The sequence below is a fragment of the Parasteatoda tepidariorum genome, chromosome 6, assembly GCF_043381705.1.
Source record: "Parasteatoda tepidariorum isolate YZ-2023 chromosome 6, CAS_Ptep_4.0, whole genome shotgun sequence".
In the NCBI taxonomy this organism is placed as follows: domain Eukaryota; kingdom Metazoa; phylum Arthropoda; class Arachnida; order Araneae; family Theridiidae; genus Parasteatoda; species Parasteatoda tepidariorum.
In genome coordinates, this window is record NC_092209.1 from 51,663,345 (window position 1) to 51,685,947 (window position 22,603).

The following is a 22,603-nucleotide window of genomic DNA, read 5'->3' on the forward strand; positions in this document are numbered from 1 at the left end:
CACATGCTGAATTATATTCACAAAATACAAAAACACGAAATAAAAAAGAGCAACATACACGATTATTTTTGTATTTAAATGAATATTTTCTTGGGTGCAAAACCTGAGAGATAAATTTTTTTTAATCGTTGGTTTGTTAAATTTTAGAGAAACGAAGAAATTAGGTTTTCTTAAACGAAAGAAAAGTATTTTAAACCCATATAGATTTTTTACGAAAACTGTCCGCAAAAAAACATCTGATATATTTTAGTTCGCGTGCCAAAAAAAAGGCTTCGCAGGCCGGCATTTGGTAACCACTGTTCTATACCATAAAATAGGTATGGTTCTTTGGTGGCTGAGAGTGAATACTGCAAAAATTTTTTACCTCTCTTTGGAATTTAATGTAAATCTGATACAAAAACATAGACAAACGAGGATATTAAACTAACGTACGTTTTGCTTTAATAAGTTGTTCACAGAATAAATAAAAAGGAAGTACTTATTTTAAATTAAACCGACATTTTACAAGCTTATTATTTGATTAATAAGAGAATATCGCGTGAGAAAATTATCATTAAGTGAAACGCTCGAATGAAACTCCATTCGTAATAACCGCGGAAAAGGAACATTCCCATTCACCTGTAAGATGAAAAAGAAGTTCCATGGTTTCGTTATTATGTTTCACTTTCGATCTTCGTCTTTCACTTCGTAATTGGGTGCATCGAGTCACGTGGTAGTCTTGACGTAATGGCAGAAGTGGAGCAAAATTTAAAAGAAATGGCGATCCTCTACTTAAGATCCTTCTTCATATTCATTACCACGGTTGATTTTTTTTTGGACAGGCAGATGAAATTAAACCTCTTGACAGAATGACCGGCATGTGGAAAGTGACCATAGGAGTAATCTGCCTGTTTTTTGTTTTTGGGGATGTTCTAGCAACACGACAAAAAAGGCAAAAAGATGAGGATTATGAGAGAGAAATTAATAAAATTCTGGAAAATCCGGAGCATCCCAATTATGTTGAAGCTAGTTGGAATTATACTGATTACTCATTAGCCAAAAGTACTGAACAGATGATGAAAAAACTAATGCCCATGGTAATTCGAAGTAGCTCTAGTGTAGATCTCTCTGGACCATGCATGTCAGCCTTGTTCAAATTGATGCAAGGTTTGAGGAAAGGAAAACTATGGGCTTTCAAAAGTAAGTTTCATTAAATTAATTATTCCTGATGAGTTTCATGAGTTGATAAATTTATTTAATAATGGTGTATATAGCAGGGACAGTTTTCTACTACTTTTTTATATATAGGTAATTTAGAAGTTTTAATTTCCAGATTTTTAATTGCACCTTTTTTTATACAATTAAGCGCATTGGAACTTATATTAGCTGGAGGTAAAAGGCATTTGACTAGTGGAGAATAAATTAAGTCTTTTATTTAGCATTTTGATATTGTGCTACGAAAAGAACAGCAAAAAACTGTCTCAGTCAATATTAAAAACTATGGAAAAATTTTTTTACTGCTTACAATTGAGTAAAAATATTACAGAGTAACAATATTGCAATATTTTTTTTCTTCAGAAATATAAGTATGAAACTATAAATATGTATAATGAAAAAATTATTTGTATTTTGATCCAAATTAATAGCAATTTTTAATTTAATCAATTACAAGTTTTGAAAAGAAATTAAAACTGTCTAACTGTCATCTCAATACGATACAGAGTAAAAAAAAAGTTTTAATATTTAAAATAAATTTCTTTTAAAAATGAGAAATATGATCTGAGGGTGTGGGAGAAGTCTGATATTTTAATATATAAATTTCACTAATGTAAAACTAAGATTTCATAAGAAATACTATTTCAGTAATTTTTAAAAAAATTTACTTTGTTAAAGATTCAATACTCAAGCAATTATGCACTCTAAACAAGTCTTAGGAAATTCAAATAATTAAATGGAGTGATAAAAAAACAACAGTTGCTTTATTTTATATGTATATTAAAACTCTCTGAAATTTGTTAAATAAATGATAATTGATAAACTAAATAGTTTGTGTTGAATGTTATTATTTATTCAAAACATTCTACCTGTTTTAATTTTACTGTTTCTTCTTGTATTAATTTAAACAATTTTGGTTTAACTGGCTGTAAAAGCTTAATTTTCTACATAAATCAAACAAGTAAAGTGAATGTCATATTTTTGTTCCCATTGTAGTGTAAAAAAAAAAAAAATTATATATATATATATATATATATCATTTCACACCTTAATTTGTCTTCAGGAAATTAGGAAGAAAATTTTAGATTTTATTTAATAATGCGTTCTTTTTAAATAGCAAAAAAAAAAAAGAAAAACATGAAATTTTTTTAATTTTGTTTAAACGAATAGCAAAAATTGCTGAGAACGAATAAAAGTTAGATGAGTTTCATTTACAATAAACCAAAAAAATTTTAATATTAAAGCGTGTTAGGTTTCATCAAATATTATAAATTCTCTTAAAATTGAAAGTTCTTTTTTTTTTTTTTTTTTTTTTTTTTTTTTTAAATCTCTCATAGAAGATTTCTGAGTATGTACATTTTGTACACAACAATATAAATAAAATCAAAAACTATGCAAGCAATTCTAAAGGAATTTCTAGATTGTTTTTTTTTTAAACTAATTTTTTTTTTTTAAAAAGTTATCTATTTATCAGTGTTTCTTAAAGCAGGTCAATATCTGAAGCTTACAAAAACGAAACTTTTTAGCTAACTGACCAATCATTAACCACTAAAATTTCCACTAGCCACTAAATCACTAAAGTTTCACTAATCAATCATATTTTTTACTAAATAACTTCTTTTCAAACAGGATAGTGTATGAAAAGTTCTAGAATGTCCCTAAAAATTCATTTGTTGAAAATTGGTACGAGAAATAAGAGCAGTTTTTTTTGTTAAAAAAACTTTTTAGGTTATTTTTTATAGTGAAAGACCTATAAAAAGTGAAAGCAATTGCATCACATTAGAAAAATCATAAATACCAGTTTTTCTTAAGAGGCACTTTTAAGGTGCACTAATTCCAATTATAAGCACCAATATTTTCCTCTAAGCACAGCACTGGTATACAATTGCCCTTATTTTTTTTCCAACTAGGCCTCCAACAGTTATTCTCGGAAAAAAAATCGTGTTTTTAAAAATTGAGAACACTTTTAAAATATTTTTATGAACATGTTTCGCTGTATGTAATAAATGTTAAAATCAGCAAAGTTTATCAAAATGCAAATTCTAAATGTTTTATAATTTTGCTCTTCAAATTTCAGCTTTGCACTGTTGTGATTTTTTATGACATGTGTAATTAAATGCAAACAATTTATTAGTATTATTGTATTTTCTTAGGTTATTCGAAAAATTCAATGAGAAATATAATTTATCAGCAAAATCTAATATAATTCATCATATTGTTATGACGCTTAAACAATTATGAAACTTAATCGTTCTTTAAAATTTAATAAATTTATTTTTAAAATTATTTATTTTACTTTATTTTTAAGCATACGAGAATTAATATTTTATTCATTAATTTTATTTTTAAAAAATGCTATAAAGTGTAACATCAGAAATAAAAAAACTCGTAGCTTAATTTTAATATTTATTGTTTGATTCAAGTCATTTAGAAATGTCATTCATTGATTCTATTCAATAATTGTTATTCATTAATTTTAGTCATTTATAATTACTATTCATTTATTACAGTCACTAATAATTGTAATTTCATTGATCTTAGTAAACAAAAACAAATGAACTTTAGTTTTTTATTTAATGTGGTTTTTTTTAAAAGGTTGTTTAATTCTTTTTAGCATTTATATTTATTTACTCATGCATGTTATTTATTCTAGTATTTATATTTTTTTGATAAAAAAAAACAGCAATCGTATTTTTTTTTTGTTGTTGTTAAAAATAGAATTATGACTTTGAAAACATGTTTCAAATCTTACATCATCTTATTTCTTACGGCATCTTCGAATAACACAGGGGGATACCTATATACAGCGCCTCGCGCCAGCCGTTAAAAAAAAAAAAAAATTTCTTTATAATTATAGAATTTTGTTTTATTAAATGTATATTATTTTATAAGTTTTTAAAAAATATATATTTTTTAAAATTTAATTATTTGAAAAAACTTTTTTTTTTATTTGAATAATTTAGATAACTCAAGCATGGCATTTGATTTCAGTGATTTTCTTATTTGCGTGAGCCCTGCATAAAGGGAAACAATTAAAAGAAACCTAAAACATCGAAAAAAATGTTTTAAAACAAACGTTACCCTCAAACACAAAATTTCTCCCTTTTACTGTTTTTTCGTTTCATGCCTTAAAAAACATTGATAAAACTTAAATGTTAAAACAAAATTAAAAATAAAATAATTAAGGCGAAAGTTTAACGGAGCAGTTAGTGATCCACATTAGAAGGTACCCAGCATCAAGGTGGTAGAAAATATGGAAGAGAGAAATCTGAAACAATTTGAAGTCCGTTGTCCGAAAATAAACTATTCACTTGCAAATATTTTTTACGGGTTCCGGGCAAGAAAAGTATTCATAAATAATAGAAATGATCTAATTAATTCAAATAATAATAATAACAATAAAAAATAATAATTAGAAATAATATAAATAGAAAAATAAATCTAAACATTATTCGATGATCGGATGCTGTAATCCAGCTTGCTAACTCCAAGATTGGGGCTTCGAAGCGGTGTGTCGTATGTAAATTTGAAATGGTAACACTTTACCACAGGTTCGGAGTTTTATCCTAGGACCGGGCAAAGTTGACTCAGTCTTTTATCCATTCGAAAGTCGATAAAATGATTACCAAGCATGCTTGGGGACTGGGGGTTCAGCGTTCGGTTCACCACCCGACCGGAACAACCACTCCAAAATCCCAGAGCCCTTTAGGATCTAGAAAACAGGGATGGGTCCAGTAGGTCTTTGATCTCCTTGGACTGTCACGCTATTGAGTTTAGTTTATCAGACGATTATTCAGATGCAATGCAAAATTATTCGTTAACGAATCCCGTGGCCGATAGGGGAGAAAAAAAATATTAATAACGAGAATGAAAGTGTTAAGTTGTTCATTTTAAAATATTGAATTAGAAAGAAATCAAAAATTATAACCTATCTTAATAACGTAGCTAAAAATCTGAAAATAAACGAAGGGTTCTCGCGGGGAAAAAATATGTAGGACAAGTAAAATAGTTTGCCCGCGGCCCCGAAATTGCTCAGCTTATATTGATCAAACAGCAAATAATTACGTCAATAATTATTACTCAAGTGTTTTCTATATTTCTTAGTATTTATCTACACTCATGTAAAGTTAAATTTATTGAAATGGAACGGCTCACTATTTTTATGTCCGAATTAATTTTGTTGTGTTTCTTACAAGCATAAAACAGTAACATTTTATTTCAGAAAGTGAAATATTTTGTCGTTAGGGCCCCGCAATGGCTCAGCTTACACTGATCAAACAGCAAATAATTATTACAATAATTATTACTTAAGTGTATTCCATACAAATTTTTTTGTGTTTTTACAAGCATAAAACAGTAACATTCGGAAAGAGAAATATTCAGTCGTTAGGGCCCCGCAATGGCTTAGCTTACACTGATCAAACAGCAAATAATTATTACAATAATTATTATTTAAGTGTATTCCATTCAAATTTTGTTGTGTTTTTACAAGCATAAAACAGTAGCATTTTGGTTCAGAAAGAGAAATATTTAGTCGTTAGGGCTCCGCAATGGCCTAGCTTACACTGATCAGACAGCAAATAATTATGACAATAATTATTACTTGAGTGTATTCTATATTTCTTAATACTTATCTGCAATCATGCGAAGAGAAATTTTTTGAGATGGACGACTCAATATTTTTATTTCAGAACTAATTTTGTTGTTTTTTTTTACAAGCGAAAAAGCAGCAATATTTCGGTTTAGAAAGTGAATTATTAAGTTGTTAAAGCCCCGCAATGGCTCAGCTTACACTGATAAAACAGCAAATAATTACGGCAATAATTACTAAATTGTATTCAATATTTCTCAGCACTCAGCTAAAATCATCGAAGCGTAATTAAATGATTAGATATTTCTATTTCTGAATTAATTTTTTTAAGCAAAAAACATTAAAATTAGTTCGGGAAGTAAAATATTAAGTCACTGCTTCGAAGTTACAGATAATTGTCAAAAAACTTCTGAGGGATGAAAATTTTACTTTCACTGGCTTCAATACTTGTTACCTGTACCCGTTACCAATACCTATAATATTGTTTCAACTGTTAGAGGTAGTCAAATTTCTGGAAGAAACGATTCAAACTACCCTTCAAAACTAAAAGATGAGTTACACTTAGAGAAATTTAAGTGTAGAAAGCGCTAAAACCAAATTTATTTAAAAAGCTTTTTGATCAAATTTAATCTTCTTGGGATGGATTAAAAGTACTTAATCGAACTGGCATGGTGGTATTGGGTTTTGCAAAATCACGTGGGCGGTGTGTTATCAAGCGAGTAAATAGAGCGATTGATTCCTTTTTTTGAAAAAAATGTTGCATACTTAAGAGAACGATTTAACAAGTTTCGGTTTCATTTGAGAATTTGAATGATCTGATTAGAACTCCAGAATTCCATCAAAATATGGCAATTCTAGTCAGAATTCTCGCTTGTCTTTTATTGTGTCTTTTAATTCTTCCTGGATTGAACTATGCTAGGGACAGAAAAAGCAACAAGGATGACCTATCATTGGGTGATCCACTACAAAATCCTAATCATCCAGATCATATATTTGCTAAATGGAATGCATCCGATCACGAAATTATAGCTTCGACTGAGAAGTTTGCTAAAAAAATCATGGCAATGGCCATTCGTTCGGGATCTGAAGTCCAACTCTCAGGTCCTTGTATGTCAGCTTTGTTTAAATTAATACAAGCTATCAGAAAACAAGCCATTTGGGCCTATAAACGTAAGTTCTCATTTAAATAATTACAATAATGTATCAATTAAAAATAACGAAGAATTATTACTTTGGAATTTTTTTTTCTTAACTTGATTCTTTGATACTAAAAGCTTCAAATTAGTCATAATATTTCTTTTAATCAGTGAAATACAGATGAGTATAGTGGTATAATAATATTTTGAATAATATAGAGGCATAATAATATTTTTTTGCCATTACATCATAATTATGTCAGTACCCAAACAACACTACACCTCTATTTTTTACAAAAATAATTTTTTTAAGTGATTTTATGTTCAGTTATAAGCGAACTTTCCTCATAATTTATTTTTTTATTGTTATTGCTGTTTTTCTTCAGTGATATAAATTATTTATAACAAAACATTAAAATATTATTTTAAAATTTTTTTCTGTGTCTATAAATTTTTTTATAAAGGTCTATATTTTATATAAATGTTGTATACTTGTATTCATTTTTTTTATCCATGATATTTCTAAATTTCACTGATACGCATGTTTAAGTTTAATACGTCAATATTATGTTAACTTAAATATTAGTTAGAGAGTTATATGGTATTTTACTAACATACACTGCGAAATATTCCGAAAAAATGTACTAGTACTTTTTACGTTAAATTCATTTTAGTCGTAAAATTTTACAGAATAAAAAATATGATATACCTTAATTTTTACAGTAATATTTATTGTCAAATCACTGAACCACTGTAATCAAATAAATAGTGTAAACATTACGGTGTAAAATTTTATGGTAAATATGGATTTTACTGTTAAATGAATTTTACAGATTCAGCACACAGAATGCCAGTATTTTTAAGCGGTAATTTGATCAGAAATTTTTCATAGTGTAGTATGAAACAAATTAGTTTTCATGAGGTGGATCTTTGGCTGGATTTAATATGTTGATTAAAATTGATATACAGAGTTATTTTAAATCCTTTTCTTAACATCCCTGAATAGGAGAAACTAATAATGTTTGTTTTCGAGAATTAGAACAAATCAAAATTTTTGCCTCAGCTGAAAAGATTTAGCTTCCTAACAAAGGGGAAAAAATATTTTTATCAAGAAGAATTTCTTTAAATATTTGTGGCTAGAATATTTCGTGCGTCTAAAACGATTTCATATTAAAATTCTTGAAGTGAATTTCTTTCGATCGCATGTTTAACTATAACTTATAACTACATTTAGAAAACTTTAGTTCCCTATAAAAAAAGGAAAAAATATTTTTGTCAAGAAATATTTCTTTAAATATTTACGTCTTGACTATTTTGTGCGTCTAAAACGATTTCATATTAAAATTCTTGAAGTGAATTTCTTTCGATCGCATGTTTTAACTATAACTAATAACAGCATTTAGAAAGCTTTAGTTCACTATAAAAAAGGGAAAAAAATTATTTTTGTCAAGAAATATTTCTTTAAATATTTACGGTTAGAATATTAGTGCGTCTTGAACGATTTTTTATTAAAATTCTTGAAGTTCATTTCTTTCGAACGTATGCTTTAACTATAACTAATAACTACAGCTAGAAAGCTTCAGTTCTCCATAACAAACAGAAAAAAAATATTTTTGTCAAGAAATATTTCTTTAAGTATTTACGGCTAGGATATTTCGTGCGCCCAGAACAATTTCTTATTAAAATTTCTGAAGTTAATTTCTTTCGAACGTATGCTTTAACTATAACTAATAACTACAGCTAGAAAGCTTCAGTTCTCTATAACAAACAGGAAAAAAATATTTTTGTCAAGAAATATTTCTTTAAATATTTACGTCTAGAATTTTTGGTACGTATAGAAATATTCCTCATTAAAATTCGGAAGAGAATAATTTTGGAACGGGAATTCATGTCTTTGGTCCATGGCAGAAACAAATTAAGTGCAGAAGTAAAATTCTTGAAGTGAATTTCTTTGAAATGTATGCTGTAATCCAATCACTAAAAAACTAATCACTACATCTAAACAGCTTTGGTTCTCTATAAAAAAAAGGAAAAATTTAAAGTACTTACGGCTAGAATATTTCGTGCGTCTAGAACTATTTTATATTAAAGTTCTGGAAGTTAATTTCTTTCGAACGCATGCTTTAACTACAATTAATAACTTCATCTAGAAAGCTTTAAGCTTTAGTTCCCAACAACAAAAAGGAAAAAATATTTTTGCCAATAAATATTTCTTTAAATATTTACGTCTAGAATATTTGGTACGTATAGAAAGATTCTTCATTAAAATTCGTGAAGAGAATTATTTTGGAACTGGAATTCTTGCTTTTGGTCAATTGCAGATATAAATTGAGTATTTTCAATGTTTATAAACTTGAATGTTACCCAAGTTAATTTTTAGAGCCAACTTAGTTGGTTTAGATAATTTTAATTTACAGTTAAGTTAGAGAATCTAATATTTACTTAATTGGTATTTAATTTGTCATGAGTTTTAATTAAACGTATTAATAGGGAAAAAGTCTATTATTATTTTGGTAAAATGCATTTAAAGCGAATATTTTATGAAGAAACTTTTCTGTTGTAGTTAAAAGTTATTACTAATTTTTTATTGCTACTAAATTGCTAAATTATTACTAAATTACTAATTACTAAATTATAACTAAATTACTTCATTATTACTAAATTTTACGAAATTTTTTTATTTCTCTGAATTTTTCCATGGTTTCCTATTTCTCTAAATCTTTCCACTATTTTTATTTCTCTGAGTATTGAATTTGTTTCTGAGTTTTAAATGCGACGAAGATCTGAAGCTAATAAGATATTTATGATTAAATTAGAAGATAATTCAGAATATTTTTAATGAAAGTAGACACAGTAGAGCTGCAATGAACGATTCTTCCTTCCTTTAACGATTTTTACACATACTTAATTTGGCGTTGCTTTAAGCAAAACACTCCCTCTTCATTTAACCCTTTGGCAATACTAGGACAATATAAGTTACAAGCTGCTAGAAATGTAAAACTAATTGCTTTTAAGCATTTATCAACCACTATACTTTGAAAAATACAAAGCGAAAGTAGGTCGCTTCACATAGAATGTATTTATTGCCTAAGGCCGGCCTTGCTAATGTCCTGGTTGACAAAAATTTTCGATTGAAATTAGTTGTTCCGGAAAGGGTTGGCGACTCATCATCTGGACTTCTGTTTTAAAAAAAGCTAGTTCACATCTAGCGATTTGTTTGCTAGGTTTTAAATGCCATTAATATGTGAAACTCTTAAAAGAGTTTCGGTCTGATTGGATGATTAATAAAGCATTTTTACGGGAAATAGTCTCAGAACTTAATTTAACGGTTCTCACTTTATTAATTTATTAAATATTTTTACTGAATGCAGAGTACAACTCTGTTTAATAATTCTTCAATCGCTCTTTCAATCTTAACTCCTCAATTAGTTTTAAACAAAATATTAACCAAATTTATTCACCGTCATTCCGTCATTTGTTCACCAGATTGGACGATTAATAAAGTATTTTTACGGGAAATAGTCTCAGAACTTAATTTAACAGTTCTCACTTTATTAATTTATTAAACATTTTTACTGAATGCTAAGTTCAACTCTATTTAAAAATTCTTCGACCGCTCCTTCAATTTTAACTCCTTAATTAGTTTTAAACAAAATACTAACCAAATTTGTTCACCGTCATGCTGTTGAACGCTCGGAAGTGTTTTGAATTCAATTTTAACTATTTTCAAGAAATTCTTGCGATATTGCAGAATTTCAATATGTATTTGAATTTTAATAATAATTTGAAATCTCTCCAGCAGCTATTAAGCCACACAAACCACCGGACTCGGGGCATATCAGCATAGTAGGAAAAGTATTAAAAATAGCAAAAGTATTAAAATTATTTACATCTCTGTCATGAGATAAGATATAGCATCCTAATGCTCCGTTATGTGCTGTACTACTTCCTTACTCACCTCTTGAGCCATAACTTTAGTATCGCATAATATATAGGCTATTACTAATAAAGGGCAAGTTCTGTTACCAGTAATTGATATGACAGTATGCGGCACCATAGCACCGTTTATGTTAAAAAATTTTGCAGCCATTTTAGAAAGGATAAAAAATAAATCTATATAATTACTTCCTAACTAAGTTTTTGTTTTTATAGAAATACAAAATTATTCTAAATAAATGAACTTAAAGTACAACTAACTATTCACACTATTTAAACTATCCTTTAAAACTACCTAACAAAACGAATCTGAATAAATACTTAAAGTATAACTTATTTTTGAACATTACTTAAATTATTACTTAAGACAATCTAACAAAATGAACAGTGACTATAGTGTTGCCAATAGACGGAGAAATATTCGAGTTTATGGGGCCACATAAGAGAAATATATATACAGATTATTCTTCTAGGGGTAAATCCAACAAAATAAATTGTCAAGGAAAAGACCTATCTTTACAATTTTTTCTTTTAATTTATCTTTCATTAATTAACTTATTATTTAAATTACTTATCTAACAGATCTTTAATAGCTAATGAAAAAGTTGCATTTAAAAATAACAAATAAATAGTAACAGGCTTAACTGCGATTGGCTAAGCATTTGATTTACACAAATAAGAGTTCTTTGAAAATTAAATATATGATTTTTGTGAAACACATTGTAAGTAGTTTTAAACTAATAACAACTACTTGTTTTTTTCATTGTTTTATTTGTGTTTTAATTTGTGAAATAAAATCGTATTATTGCATTATTATAATGTCTTTAACTCTGCGGATAGTAACTACAATAATATTGTGGAGATTTTCTTGTCCTTAAATAATACGTACAGCATTAATATTTTCCAAACTAGTCGATGTAGCAAATCAATAGATCTTGAGCCGCGATGGTTCAGAGCATTCGCCTTCCAATGAGGTGAACCGGGTTCGAATCCCACCGATGGCTGGTCGATACGAATTCCGCATTCGGCTTGCACCGACCACAGTGCTGACGTGAAATATCCTCGGTGGTAGACGGATCATGGGTAAGAGTCCTTCTGACGTCAGGCTAACCGTGGGAGGTTCTCGTGGTCTTCCTCTCCATGTAACGCAAATGATTGCTTCCATCAAAAAGTCCTCCACGAAGGCATATTTCTCCATATCTCGATCCAGGAGTTTCCTTGTTTTCTGGATTGGGTTCAAAATTACAAGGCTACGGAGTTGAATATCAGAAGTCGTAAACCTAAAATTTGGGTCAACTGTTCAACGACAATTATATATTAAGAAAAAACCAATAGGTCTTGGTTAGTTTTGGATAAAATTACTAAAAAGATTAGTTGAAACTGACAAAACTATTTAAACATTTTAAAAAATGAAAAAAAATTCTAACAGTTCCTATTATAATGAAAGAGTTTGATGTAGAATATTAATAAAAGAAAAAAAACGTTGCAAACCAATTAACGTCAAAAGTTAGATCACACGCTGCGATATAAATCTTTTCATTGAAATAATAAAGTATTTATTAATCAAACTGTCAAGTGCTAAAGAGTTTAAAATGACATATAAAAGAAAGGAACAAGTCAAGTTTTCGTGCTGATATGAAAATCGAGCGTGACGAGCGAAAACAGTTAAAACCACTACTCGGTAAACGGTTGGTTGTAATCCGAAAAAAGAAGAAAAAAAAAGTATTAGTCTTATAGTATTACTTTGAGACGGTTTTGCTTAAGTAGACAACGTAGTTACTTTTGAATTGTTTATAAGAAGCGCTTTGTTGATTTGTAATTAATTTATAATAATTTAAATATTTCAATGTCTCTTTCATTGAATTTAAAACTATTTACAATATACCAGAGAATTACTAATTGTAAATTATTAGAGATGACTCGGATAGCCGAATTTAAGATAGCAAAATCTTCATGAATTCCAATTTGTTCGCGAACTTTAGCCAGACTATTATTCTAAAATTTGTTATTTTGCTAAAAAAAAAAAAAATTTAGATTCTTTTAAATTAGTGGAATGAATTAAATTGAGAAAAATGGTATTCCTTATTTTTCAAAATTCCTTTAACTGAAGAACATTATTTACGAATTTTTAAAATCATAATTTCTCGTCTGCACTTCTGCAGATTATTTGCAGAAAGAATATGCGTTGTTGCTGAGAAAATAAATCTGAAAACTGAGAAAAACAATTTTGTTAAGAACTTGAAACATTGTGTAGGTTTAGGTGTTAAGTTTAGTAAATTTCAGTTTAGTAAATTTCATACTATCAATTACAGTTTATATACCCGTGAATTATGAGGTGCAGAATATTAGAAAGTATTGTTAAAATATCCACATTTTTATTATTTAACTACCTTTATGTACGCTTTTATTTCTCATGTTTACAATTTGAAAGGTTACATTTGAACTTATAAAATCCATATTTTCATTATTTAATTACCTTATGTATTCTTTTATTTTTCAAGTGTGCTAGTAATAAGCTTACATTCGAATTTGAAAAGCACTCATTTTTATAACTTAACTACCTTATATACTCTTTTCTTTTTCATGTTCACAAGTGAAAAAGCTGGTATTCGAATTTAAAAAGTCCATGTTTTTATTATTTGACTACCTTATATACTCCTTTATTTCTCATGCTTACAATTCAAAATATTACATTCAAATTTGAAGAATTATTTGTAGGACTAATTGTTTCACTTTCTATAAATAATTGTTTTAAAACATTTTGCGTTGTGTTTCAGTCTAATTTTCATTTTTTTATTAAAAAAAAATGCAATTTATTTAAAACGAAAATACTATTTTGAGGAATTTTTTGTATGAAGAATTGTTTAAACAACATAGTTTATTTCGTCATTTATTTTTACTTTTAATTGAAGCTAACTCAAGAAATTTCGTTTTTTTTTTTTAAAATGTTTTGTTTTATATATTATTGGAAATTTCAACAAATTCAATATTTTTGTAGTACAAATTGACTTTATAAGTTACATGCCAAGTACAAAACACCAGCAGTCCAAATAATGTCAAACCAAAACATGTTAAACATTAAAAAAAAAATTACAATTTTATTTCACTCATCTGCATTAATTAACAATGCAGCTTAAAACAATAGTTTCAGACGTTAAAATGACACAGATAAAGACACCTTTTATTTGGCGAGTTTAAATCATTTTTATTTTCGGCTACTTTAATAGGCGAATTTCAATTTTTTAGAGCTGAATTTTATTTTTTATCACTTTTACAAATAATAATTGAACCCCTTGCCGTCAGGCTAACCGTGGGAGGTTCTCGTGGTCTTCCTCAAAATGTAACGAAATGCGGGTTAGTTCCATCAAAAAGTCCTCCATGAAGGCAAATTTCTCCCACTACTTGATTCAGGAGTTCCCTTGTCTTCTGGATTGGGTTCAAAATTACAAGGCTACGGAGTTGAACATTGGTAGTCGTAAACCCAAAAATTGGGTCGGCTGTTCAACGACGGTTATAAAATAAAATAAAATGAAATAATAATTGAAAAATTCAAGAATTTATTGCATACGCAAATTAAATTATCGGATGCTAAACCTAACTTTCAACAACATTATTGGCTTAAAACAATGATTGTTATTATTTTCTCAATTTTTCCACCGTATTAATATCTTGCATACGAGTTTTTAAAGGACATTTAGAGTCTTAGAAAAAACTGGAGAATATTTTCCAAAAAAGTATATTTTTAAGACCTCATTAAAGTTAAAACAAAACAAATTCACTGTAATTCCGCAAACGACTTTAGAGATTGTAAGACAAGTACAATACGTCTTCTGTCCAAACAAAGTCAAAACATATTATTAATCTCACACAAAAAAAATTTAAATGCTTTTCAAACATAATCATGCAAATAATTAAAACAAGTTTTTAGAATTATCTTTTTTTTTTCTACCCCACTCATCTTCATTAAACAACAAGGTAGTTTAAAACAATGGTTCCAGACGTTGCAAATGGGCTAGAAAGGGGATACACAATTTTTGGACATTTCCGCATCCATAAAGCCTACCACAGCCGCCGAATGTAGGCTAATTTCACCAACGGCTCGTTTATGAGAAGGAAATACACACCACACTCTGAAGGAAATGCCGCCGGCCATTGCGTGGTGGAATGGTTCAACGATCCACACAAAACATAATCCTAATTTTTCTTTTCATTTCACTTTTTTTTAATAACCATCTAGTTATGAAGACTAGAAACACAAGGAAAGAAATATACGTATCATGATGATGGAAGTTGACCAGTTCCGGTTATTTGGAACTCACAACATTTGAGCGTCGGAACGATTTTGCATCATATTTACACCAATTGGGAAATACCTAATTATATATGAAGGGGAACTAAAGGTTTCAGAATTCTGATGTTATCTGTGTAAAATATATAATTAAGGGAGATCCTAAAAAATGTACAATGGTGATGATGTAAAACGATGTCAAATCATTTCAGCGTGTCTAATGCAAGATTTTCTCGATTAGAATCATTTAGCGGTCTAGTTTTGTGCACAAATATTTAAATTAGATAGCTAATATCTCACAAGTAAGGGTCATTCGTGTATTTTAGGTTCGAAGTTTAATTTTTTAATTTTATTTCATATCAAAAGTATCGAATATTCTATAAAATTATCACAAAACTGCACAAAGCAAAAAAATAGCTGCTTAATTTTTATACTGTTACTAGCTGATACTAACCTTAGCTCTGACGCACATTTATCTGGAATGTGGGTTTGTATCTCTTTGCCTTCGGGTTAACAATTGTAGGTTTTCGTGGTTTTCTGCGCAAACGCGTTTACTTCTCAAATGAGAGTGCCGTATTGGCTTGATACAGAAGTTCCCTTGTCCCCTGAGTTCAGTTTAAGAGATAGCAGAGGTGATTTCAGCGAAAATAATAAAAAGAACTAATTATATATTAAGGGGGACCCTAAAATTCTGTTATTCTAAAGGCTGATGATGTTAAGTCATTTAAGCTTGTCTTATGTACGATTTTTACTATTAGAACCATTTAACGTCTAGTTTTGCACAAGTATTTAAATTAGATTCATAATATATCCGGCCGGCCTGTGTAAGGGGCAGGGAACTGTCCTTGCATCAGAAATCCCGGGCAGGCATGGATGTTCTTTCCTTCTCTGTACTATCTGTCCTCACAGTGGGAGCGACGTTAGCCCACCTAATATAATGCCCCTGAAAGAGAAGTCAACAAAATCGCCCTGTGTATACCTGAATTGACGGATGTTAACATAGGTGGGCATTGGAAAGAAAAAGATTGAAAAAAAAAGAGAAACAATGGTCATTCGTGTACCTTATGTTGGTTTTAAATTTTACTTTTTTTTCTACGAAAATTATTGATAATATAGTATCGAATATTACGTAAAACTGTCAAAAATGCACAAAGCAAACTGATGGCTAGTTAATTCGTATATTCCCCGATCACACAAAATACCCCCAATAGTTATTAGGTATTGGGTTGGAATCCCTTTGCAATCAGGCTAATCGAGGAAGGCATTTATAGTTTACCGTTCCATGTAACACAAACGGTGATTAGTTCCATCAAAAAATGAGTTTGTCCCCGTGGCATGATCCAACAGTTCTTTTGTCTTCTTGGTTGGGTTCAAACTTACGTGGCCACGGAAACGAGCATTGATTGTTACAAATCCTGTATGGATTGTTTGTTCTATGCTGCACTGTAATAAATTCCAGATCAAGTTATGATAAAAAGTGCTATCCCCCTGAGTGCAGCTACCCTGAACCAAAAGTATTATTACCCTGAAAGGTCTGTTTCTATCGTGAAATTTTGTACCTCAATTTTTACATTTTAATTTTATACATTAATTACCATAACATTTCTTTAATTACAGAGTGATTCAGTCATTTTACAACAAATATTTTAATAAAAAATACGATAGATCAAAAAAAATTTTATAATAGTAAAATATGGATTTTACAGTAAAAAATACTGGCACTTTGAGTGTCGGTACTTTTTACCCTAATTTGATTCGGAATTTTTTAAAGTGCGGTTTTAAAGAAGATTCATTAGCCTTTTTTATGTTGGTTTTGAAATGATTTTTTAAACATTTCTTAATGGCAAAACATTATATAAACACAAAATGTAAAATAACAAATTATATTTTAAGTTGTATCTTAAGGTTTCATAATTCTGATATAATCTACTTAAAACATTTAAAACCATTAAGGAAAAAGTCCATTTTACGATGCTGATGTAAATCGATGTCAAATCATTTGAGCGTGTCTAATATAAGAATTTCACAACTAGAAGCATTTTAAAATTGAGTTTTATTAAAACAATATTTAAATCAAGTTGATAATTTTCAATAAAAAAGGATCTCCTGTTAGCTATTATGTTGGCTTTTATATGTCCTTTGTACTTATCATTAGTATTAATAATATACTATCGAATATTACATAATTTTGTCAAAAAATGCCACAAAAAAAATTTAAAGAAGAGGGTGCTACGTTTAAATAAGACATAGGCATGATATTGTGAAGAAAATTTTTTTAATATACATAGTATTATTGTGCAATTACTGTTGTTTTTATTCTTTGCTTTAAAAAATTTTAATTCAATTTAAAAAAATATTAAAATTAAATTGAGTGAAATAAAATTCTTATTCTTCATGAATGTGTGGGGTTTAAGTAAATTGACTCAAACATGCTCTGAATTAATTGATCTACATTTTATAGCATAACTTGTCAAAATATAAACGAGTTTTTATTCTTTATTTCTTACATTCATACAGCCTTCCAGAAAATATTCAAAACCAGTAACTGTAGATTATCTAAGATTAGATTATCTTTTATAGATTATCTTTTTTTAGTGAAATTTTTTTTCCTTTTCTATAATTCGAAATGGAATGAGAGACATTGATTTTATATTTAAAATTAATTTACCAGGCACAAGTCTTAACAAGCATTTGAATCGAAAAGATTATGATGAAATAAATTATTATGTTTTGAACTTTAATGAAATGTTTGTAGCTTAAGCAGATGTACAAAAAAAAAAGAATATTCTTTTCTGCTATTTTTAGATTTACCTTGGTTTATAATTTGCTCAAAAAGAAAATTCGCGTTTCATTGTTACCTATTGTTTTATAATAATTTCTAAACTAATATAATATATTACAATCAACTAAAAGATTAATAATGCATATTTTATTTCTTAATGAGTACATTTGAAGTTTCTTATAAATTTCAAATGTATACTTATGACGAATAGTTTTAATGTTTATTGTTTACAATTTTCTTTTCACAAAAAGATTTAAAAGAAAAGATTGCTGACAATAAAAATTAAACGCAATGAAATTTAAATTAAATTTCAGTTTTAAATAAGTATTTTCCAAATTTTTTTTTGTGAATTTTACCTTTGTTGAAAAGATTTTTGCACCTTCATATTTCAACAAAACCAACTTCGGTTGTTATGAACAATATTCTTTTTTTTTCTGAATATAATTTATCAATTTTCTGATTAAAAAAAATTAAAAAATAAAAAAAAACTTAGTAAAACCATTCAAGTGTTAAACGACGGACCATTCCGCCCTAGAAAACAATTGAACTTCAAAGTCATAAATTTCATTGAGAATTCAATTCCAAGGGAAAAGCTGTGTTTACTTGTATTACGGAAATGCTTCATTTCCTAACAAAAAACAATTAGATACTTTGGTGAGCCTGATAGATTTGTTAATCCTCTTCAGTTTCAGCTTATTTAAATTAAATTACAATACACATTTGCTTATGAGATAGTCATTTATAAATATGATTTAGAAAAAATATTTTAAATCTTTAAATGTTAGTTACGTTATTTGTTTAAAATCATGTTTAATCTATGTTGTATACAATTTATAATTTTTTTACAATCACAAAAGTTAGATAACATATTTATAAATAAATTTAAAAAAAATTATTATTTAACTTTTTATACATCCATGGAAAAAGCTGTGTTAAAGGCGTTGTCTCATTTTGTTCTCCTATTAGAAGAAACATCCTTTCATATTTTTCCTATGCTAAAATTAGCTTATTAGTTTTAAACAACTGCGTAGTTAAATAAATAATCTCAAGACACTAAAGCGGTGGGACATTACTTGATTAAAAATATCTTTCGCTTCAAAAATATAAAAATTGAAAATAACAGTCGACATGTTTCAAGCGCCGAAATATAACGCCTGCTTTCAAGACTTGTCAGACGTGATTGAGAAGAAACAAAAGTGATTTGAAATATATATATATAATTGTTTTATATTATAATCGTTATGACTTTAAAGCGTCATATTTGGTTGTTAGAAGAAATGAAAATTTTATCAACGCGAACTACACTGTACTAAAAATTAAAATTATTTGAAAACTATTTCTTTTATAACAAGGAGATAACATTACTTGCTAAAAAAAAAACTTCACTCACTTCAACAATATACAAATTGGAAAATAAAAGTCGTTATGCTTCATGCGCTCAAAAATAGGCACCCATTTTCAAGACCTGGCAGACGTGAATGAGAAGAAACGAATGATTTATCTAGTTTTTTTCCTCACTTTTGTTTCTTCTCATTCACGTCTGGCAATGTGGTGTCTATTTTGGAGCGCTCGAAACATAACGACTGTTGTTTCCAATTTGTATCTTCTAAAAGCGAATGAAGTTTTTAATCAAGTAACTGCGTAATTAATTAGGTAAAATAATTTTTAACTTAAAGAAATGGAACGCAATTTTAAGTAATCAGTTTCATCAGGAATTACTTTTCAGTTATGAATGGTTTTCAGATTTTCAACCTAAAAATTCCGTTGTTGAAAAAACATATTTAGAAATTTAAGTACTCATAACAATTATGAGCAGGTGCTGTAAAAAAAATGTGGAAAATGGAGCGTTAGTTAAAGTAACTATTGTGGACTAAGGTTTAAAAATTCGATAATTGCAATGTAAAAATTTTAAATGTATTCAGCACCTATTGCAGTTTCAGTACTTCATAAAATTTGAAGTGATTTATGTTGTCCACAAACTTTATGCTGTAACAAGTGGTTAGAGGGAACAGTAATTTAGTTAGTTTTTACTAAACAATATGTCTAGTTCAAGAAATCTTTAAAGTTGCATTTTCATTGCTTTTTGATTATCGCATTTATAAAAAAAGACCAGAAAATCGTAGTCATTGTAAACTAAATGTAAATTTACTTGATTTAAGGTGCATAACTTGAGATAATTGTGTTTTACTTTCGTAATGATTTTGATACTTTAAGTGTGTAAAAATGAAATAGTTTATTTTCATTTTCACTAATAAAAATAAACTGTGCCGCTTTAAGGTTATTTTTTGTATAATTAATTGTTCTTTTAAATTAACGAAAGAGCTAACTTATAAAATTCAACTTATTTATCCAATCTGTTCCATACTTCAATCCAACTTCCTTATCCAACTTATTTAATCAATCTATTCCAGACTTCAATACAACTTATTTATCCAATCTTTTTCAATCTAACTTATTTATCCAATCTATTCCATACTTCAATCCAACTTATTTATTCAATCTATTCCATACATTAATCTAGCTTATTTAGCCAATCTATTTTATACTTCAATCCAACTTATTTATCCAAACTATTCTATACTTCAACTTAATTTTTCAATCTGTTCCATACTTCAATCCAACTTTCTTATCCAATCTATTCTAAACTTCAATCTAACTTATTCTTTTTCATATTTCAATCTAACTTATTTATCCAATCTATTCCATGTGTTAATCCAACTTATTTATTCAATCAATTCCATACTTCAATCTAACTTATTTAACCAATCTGTTTGAAACTACAATCTAACTTATTTTTCCAACCTATTCCATAGTTCAATCCAATTTATTTATTCAATCTATTGCAAACATCAATCCAACTTATTTATCTAATCTATTCCATACTTAGAGACACAGTCACTCCGCTTTAATGTTTATTGAAAAAAAAAATTATGAATTGGTCATTATTTTGATAGTGAGTTTGAAATATTCTTTATCTCCTCAAACTGAAAACAAAACATAGCATATTTTCAAAATAGTAGTAAATATTTTAAGCGTTTTTTTTTTCGTATATAAACAGATAAATAAATATAAATAATAATAATAAAAAAGTTTTTAAAAAATGATGCAATATCACCCCAATTTACGGATTCAAATTTTTCTGCAGCAAAATATTGTTAGTTTTTCTAAATTGGTACATACATTTAAAAATATTTTTTCAATAGAAATTATGGAAGCAGGATTTTGACATTCTTTTCCAGAGTTTTGACATTACACTCTTAAAAAAAAAAACGTTTCAACGCTGAACCATAATACTCACGCTTTGAACCATAATATGGTGCAAACATGCTGCAACCTTAATGAGGTTTTAAATTTAACCATGATTTTTTTCGAAGTGAACCATAGTATCATGTAATTAAGCTTAGGTTGAATACTATGGTTGAATTTTGTACTAAATTTAAGGTTGCTATGATGTTATAGTTCAAGGCACCTTAGAACTACTAACCGAGTAAATAATGTATATCTTTGCTTGTTACCACAGCGTTACGGAAATATCAATTGTCTAAATAATACATTTGAAATTCCCAATGTGATAAAGTCATATGTGATAAAGATCCATCAAAGATATAAAAACTTTTGCTTTCATTACTCTCTCCGCAATTAAAGAAAAATAGTCCCCAATGAAGAAAACAATAAAGCAATTTAAAAGCTTTCATGTTTTTAACAATCTAATTAAGATGCATTCAATTTAAATTTATCACATTTTAATTGCTGGAAAATTCGATCGTTTCCTTTTGTTTACATTGTTAAACTACCGCTTCCTTAAAATAACTCCGTAATTGTTTTTATAGGAAAGTTAATGTAATAGTGCTTTAAGGCATTGAATGACTGTGTTTTAACTATGTATCTTTAATGATTTTTTAACAATCATTTAATGGCTTTGAGACACACATTTATTTTTTGAATTGGAAGAATGTTGATATAACCTGTAGAATATAAAATAAATAAAATACTAAATATAACTTATGGTCTAATTTCATGATGTTTATGTACTAAAACCAACAATTTTTACGTTTTATTTATCGTTAATTATATTAATAGTATCTAATAATTATCTTTTTTTATAACTGCTATGTAATTCTTTTATCTATTAGTGATTTTATTAATAGCTTTTCGTTGAGTACTTCTTGTAGATTTGTTCTAGTGCTGTTTCAGTATTTCAAGTATAAAAAAAAAATAATAAATAAAGTTAATTGAAAGTAAAAAGATTATCTTTTTTTTAGCTTTTAAAGTCAACATGTTACGTAAATTTTTATTTTAATTTGAATATTAAATCAAATGAAACAAGGCCGCATAATAGAAATCTAACTGTATCAAGTAACTAATAACTAACTGGTACAATAAAAAATCTAATAGGAAAAAAGAGGTTTCAAAATTTGCTTATCTTAATAAAATATTAATGCTCCGTGTTTTAATTTCTTTCAAATTTGGGATAATAGTTTTAAGCTTGGTTTTTGCCATTTATAAACAGTTATTTAAAATCACAATTTAAAAACTTGGAAAATTATTTTGATATTCTACACTGAGAAAAAAGTATGGTCAAAGCCATCAAAATATGTTAAATTGACCGTGTTTCTGTCTCTATGGGAACAACGAAGAGTTCAATAATTTTTACCGAAGCACAGTTGGAGAAAATT

The 22,603-nt window shown here is 27.9% G+C and overlaps 1 protein-coding gene across 2 annotated transcripts in view; it reads left to right on the plus strand.

Moving 5' to 3' along the window:
* Positions 1-503: 503 nt before the first annotated feature.
* LOC107446966 (nose resistant to fluoxetine protein 6) overlaps positions 504-22,603 on the plus strand; it is a 69,349-nt gene continuing 47,249 nt past the window's right edge. Inside the window, exon 1 of one of the 2 annotated variants that reach the window (XM_016061755.3) lies at positions 504-1,179. In XM_016061755.3, the coding sequence (XP_015917241.1) occupies positions 849-1,179 (331 nt within the window). In that variant the 5' untranslated portion in view covers positions 504-848. Of the gene's footprint in view, positions 1,180-6,611; positions 6,956-22,603 lie in introns of those variants that run through there. The other variant, XM_016061756.3, reaches the window with a different exon arrangement.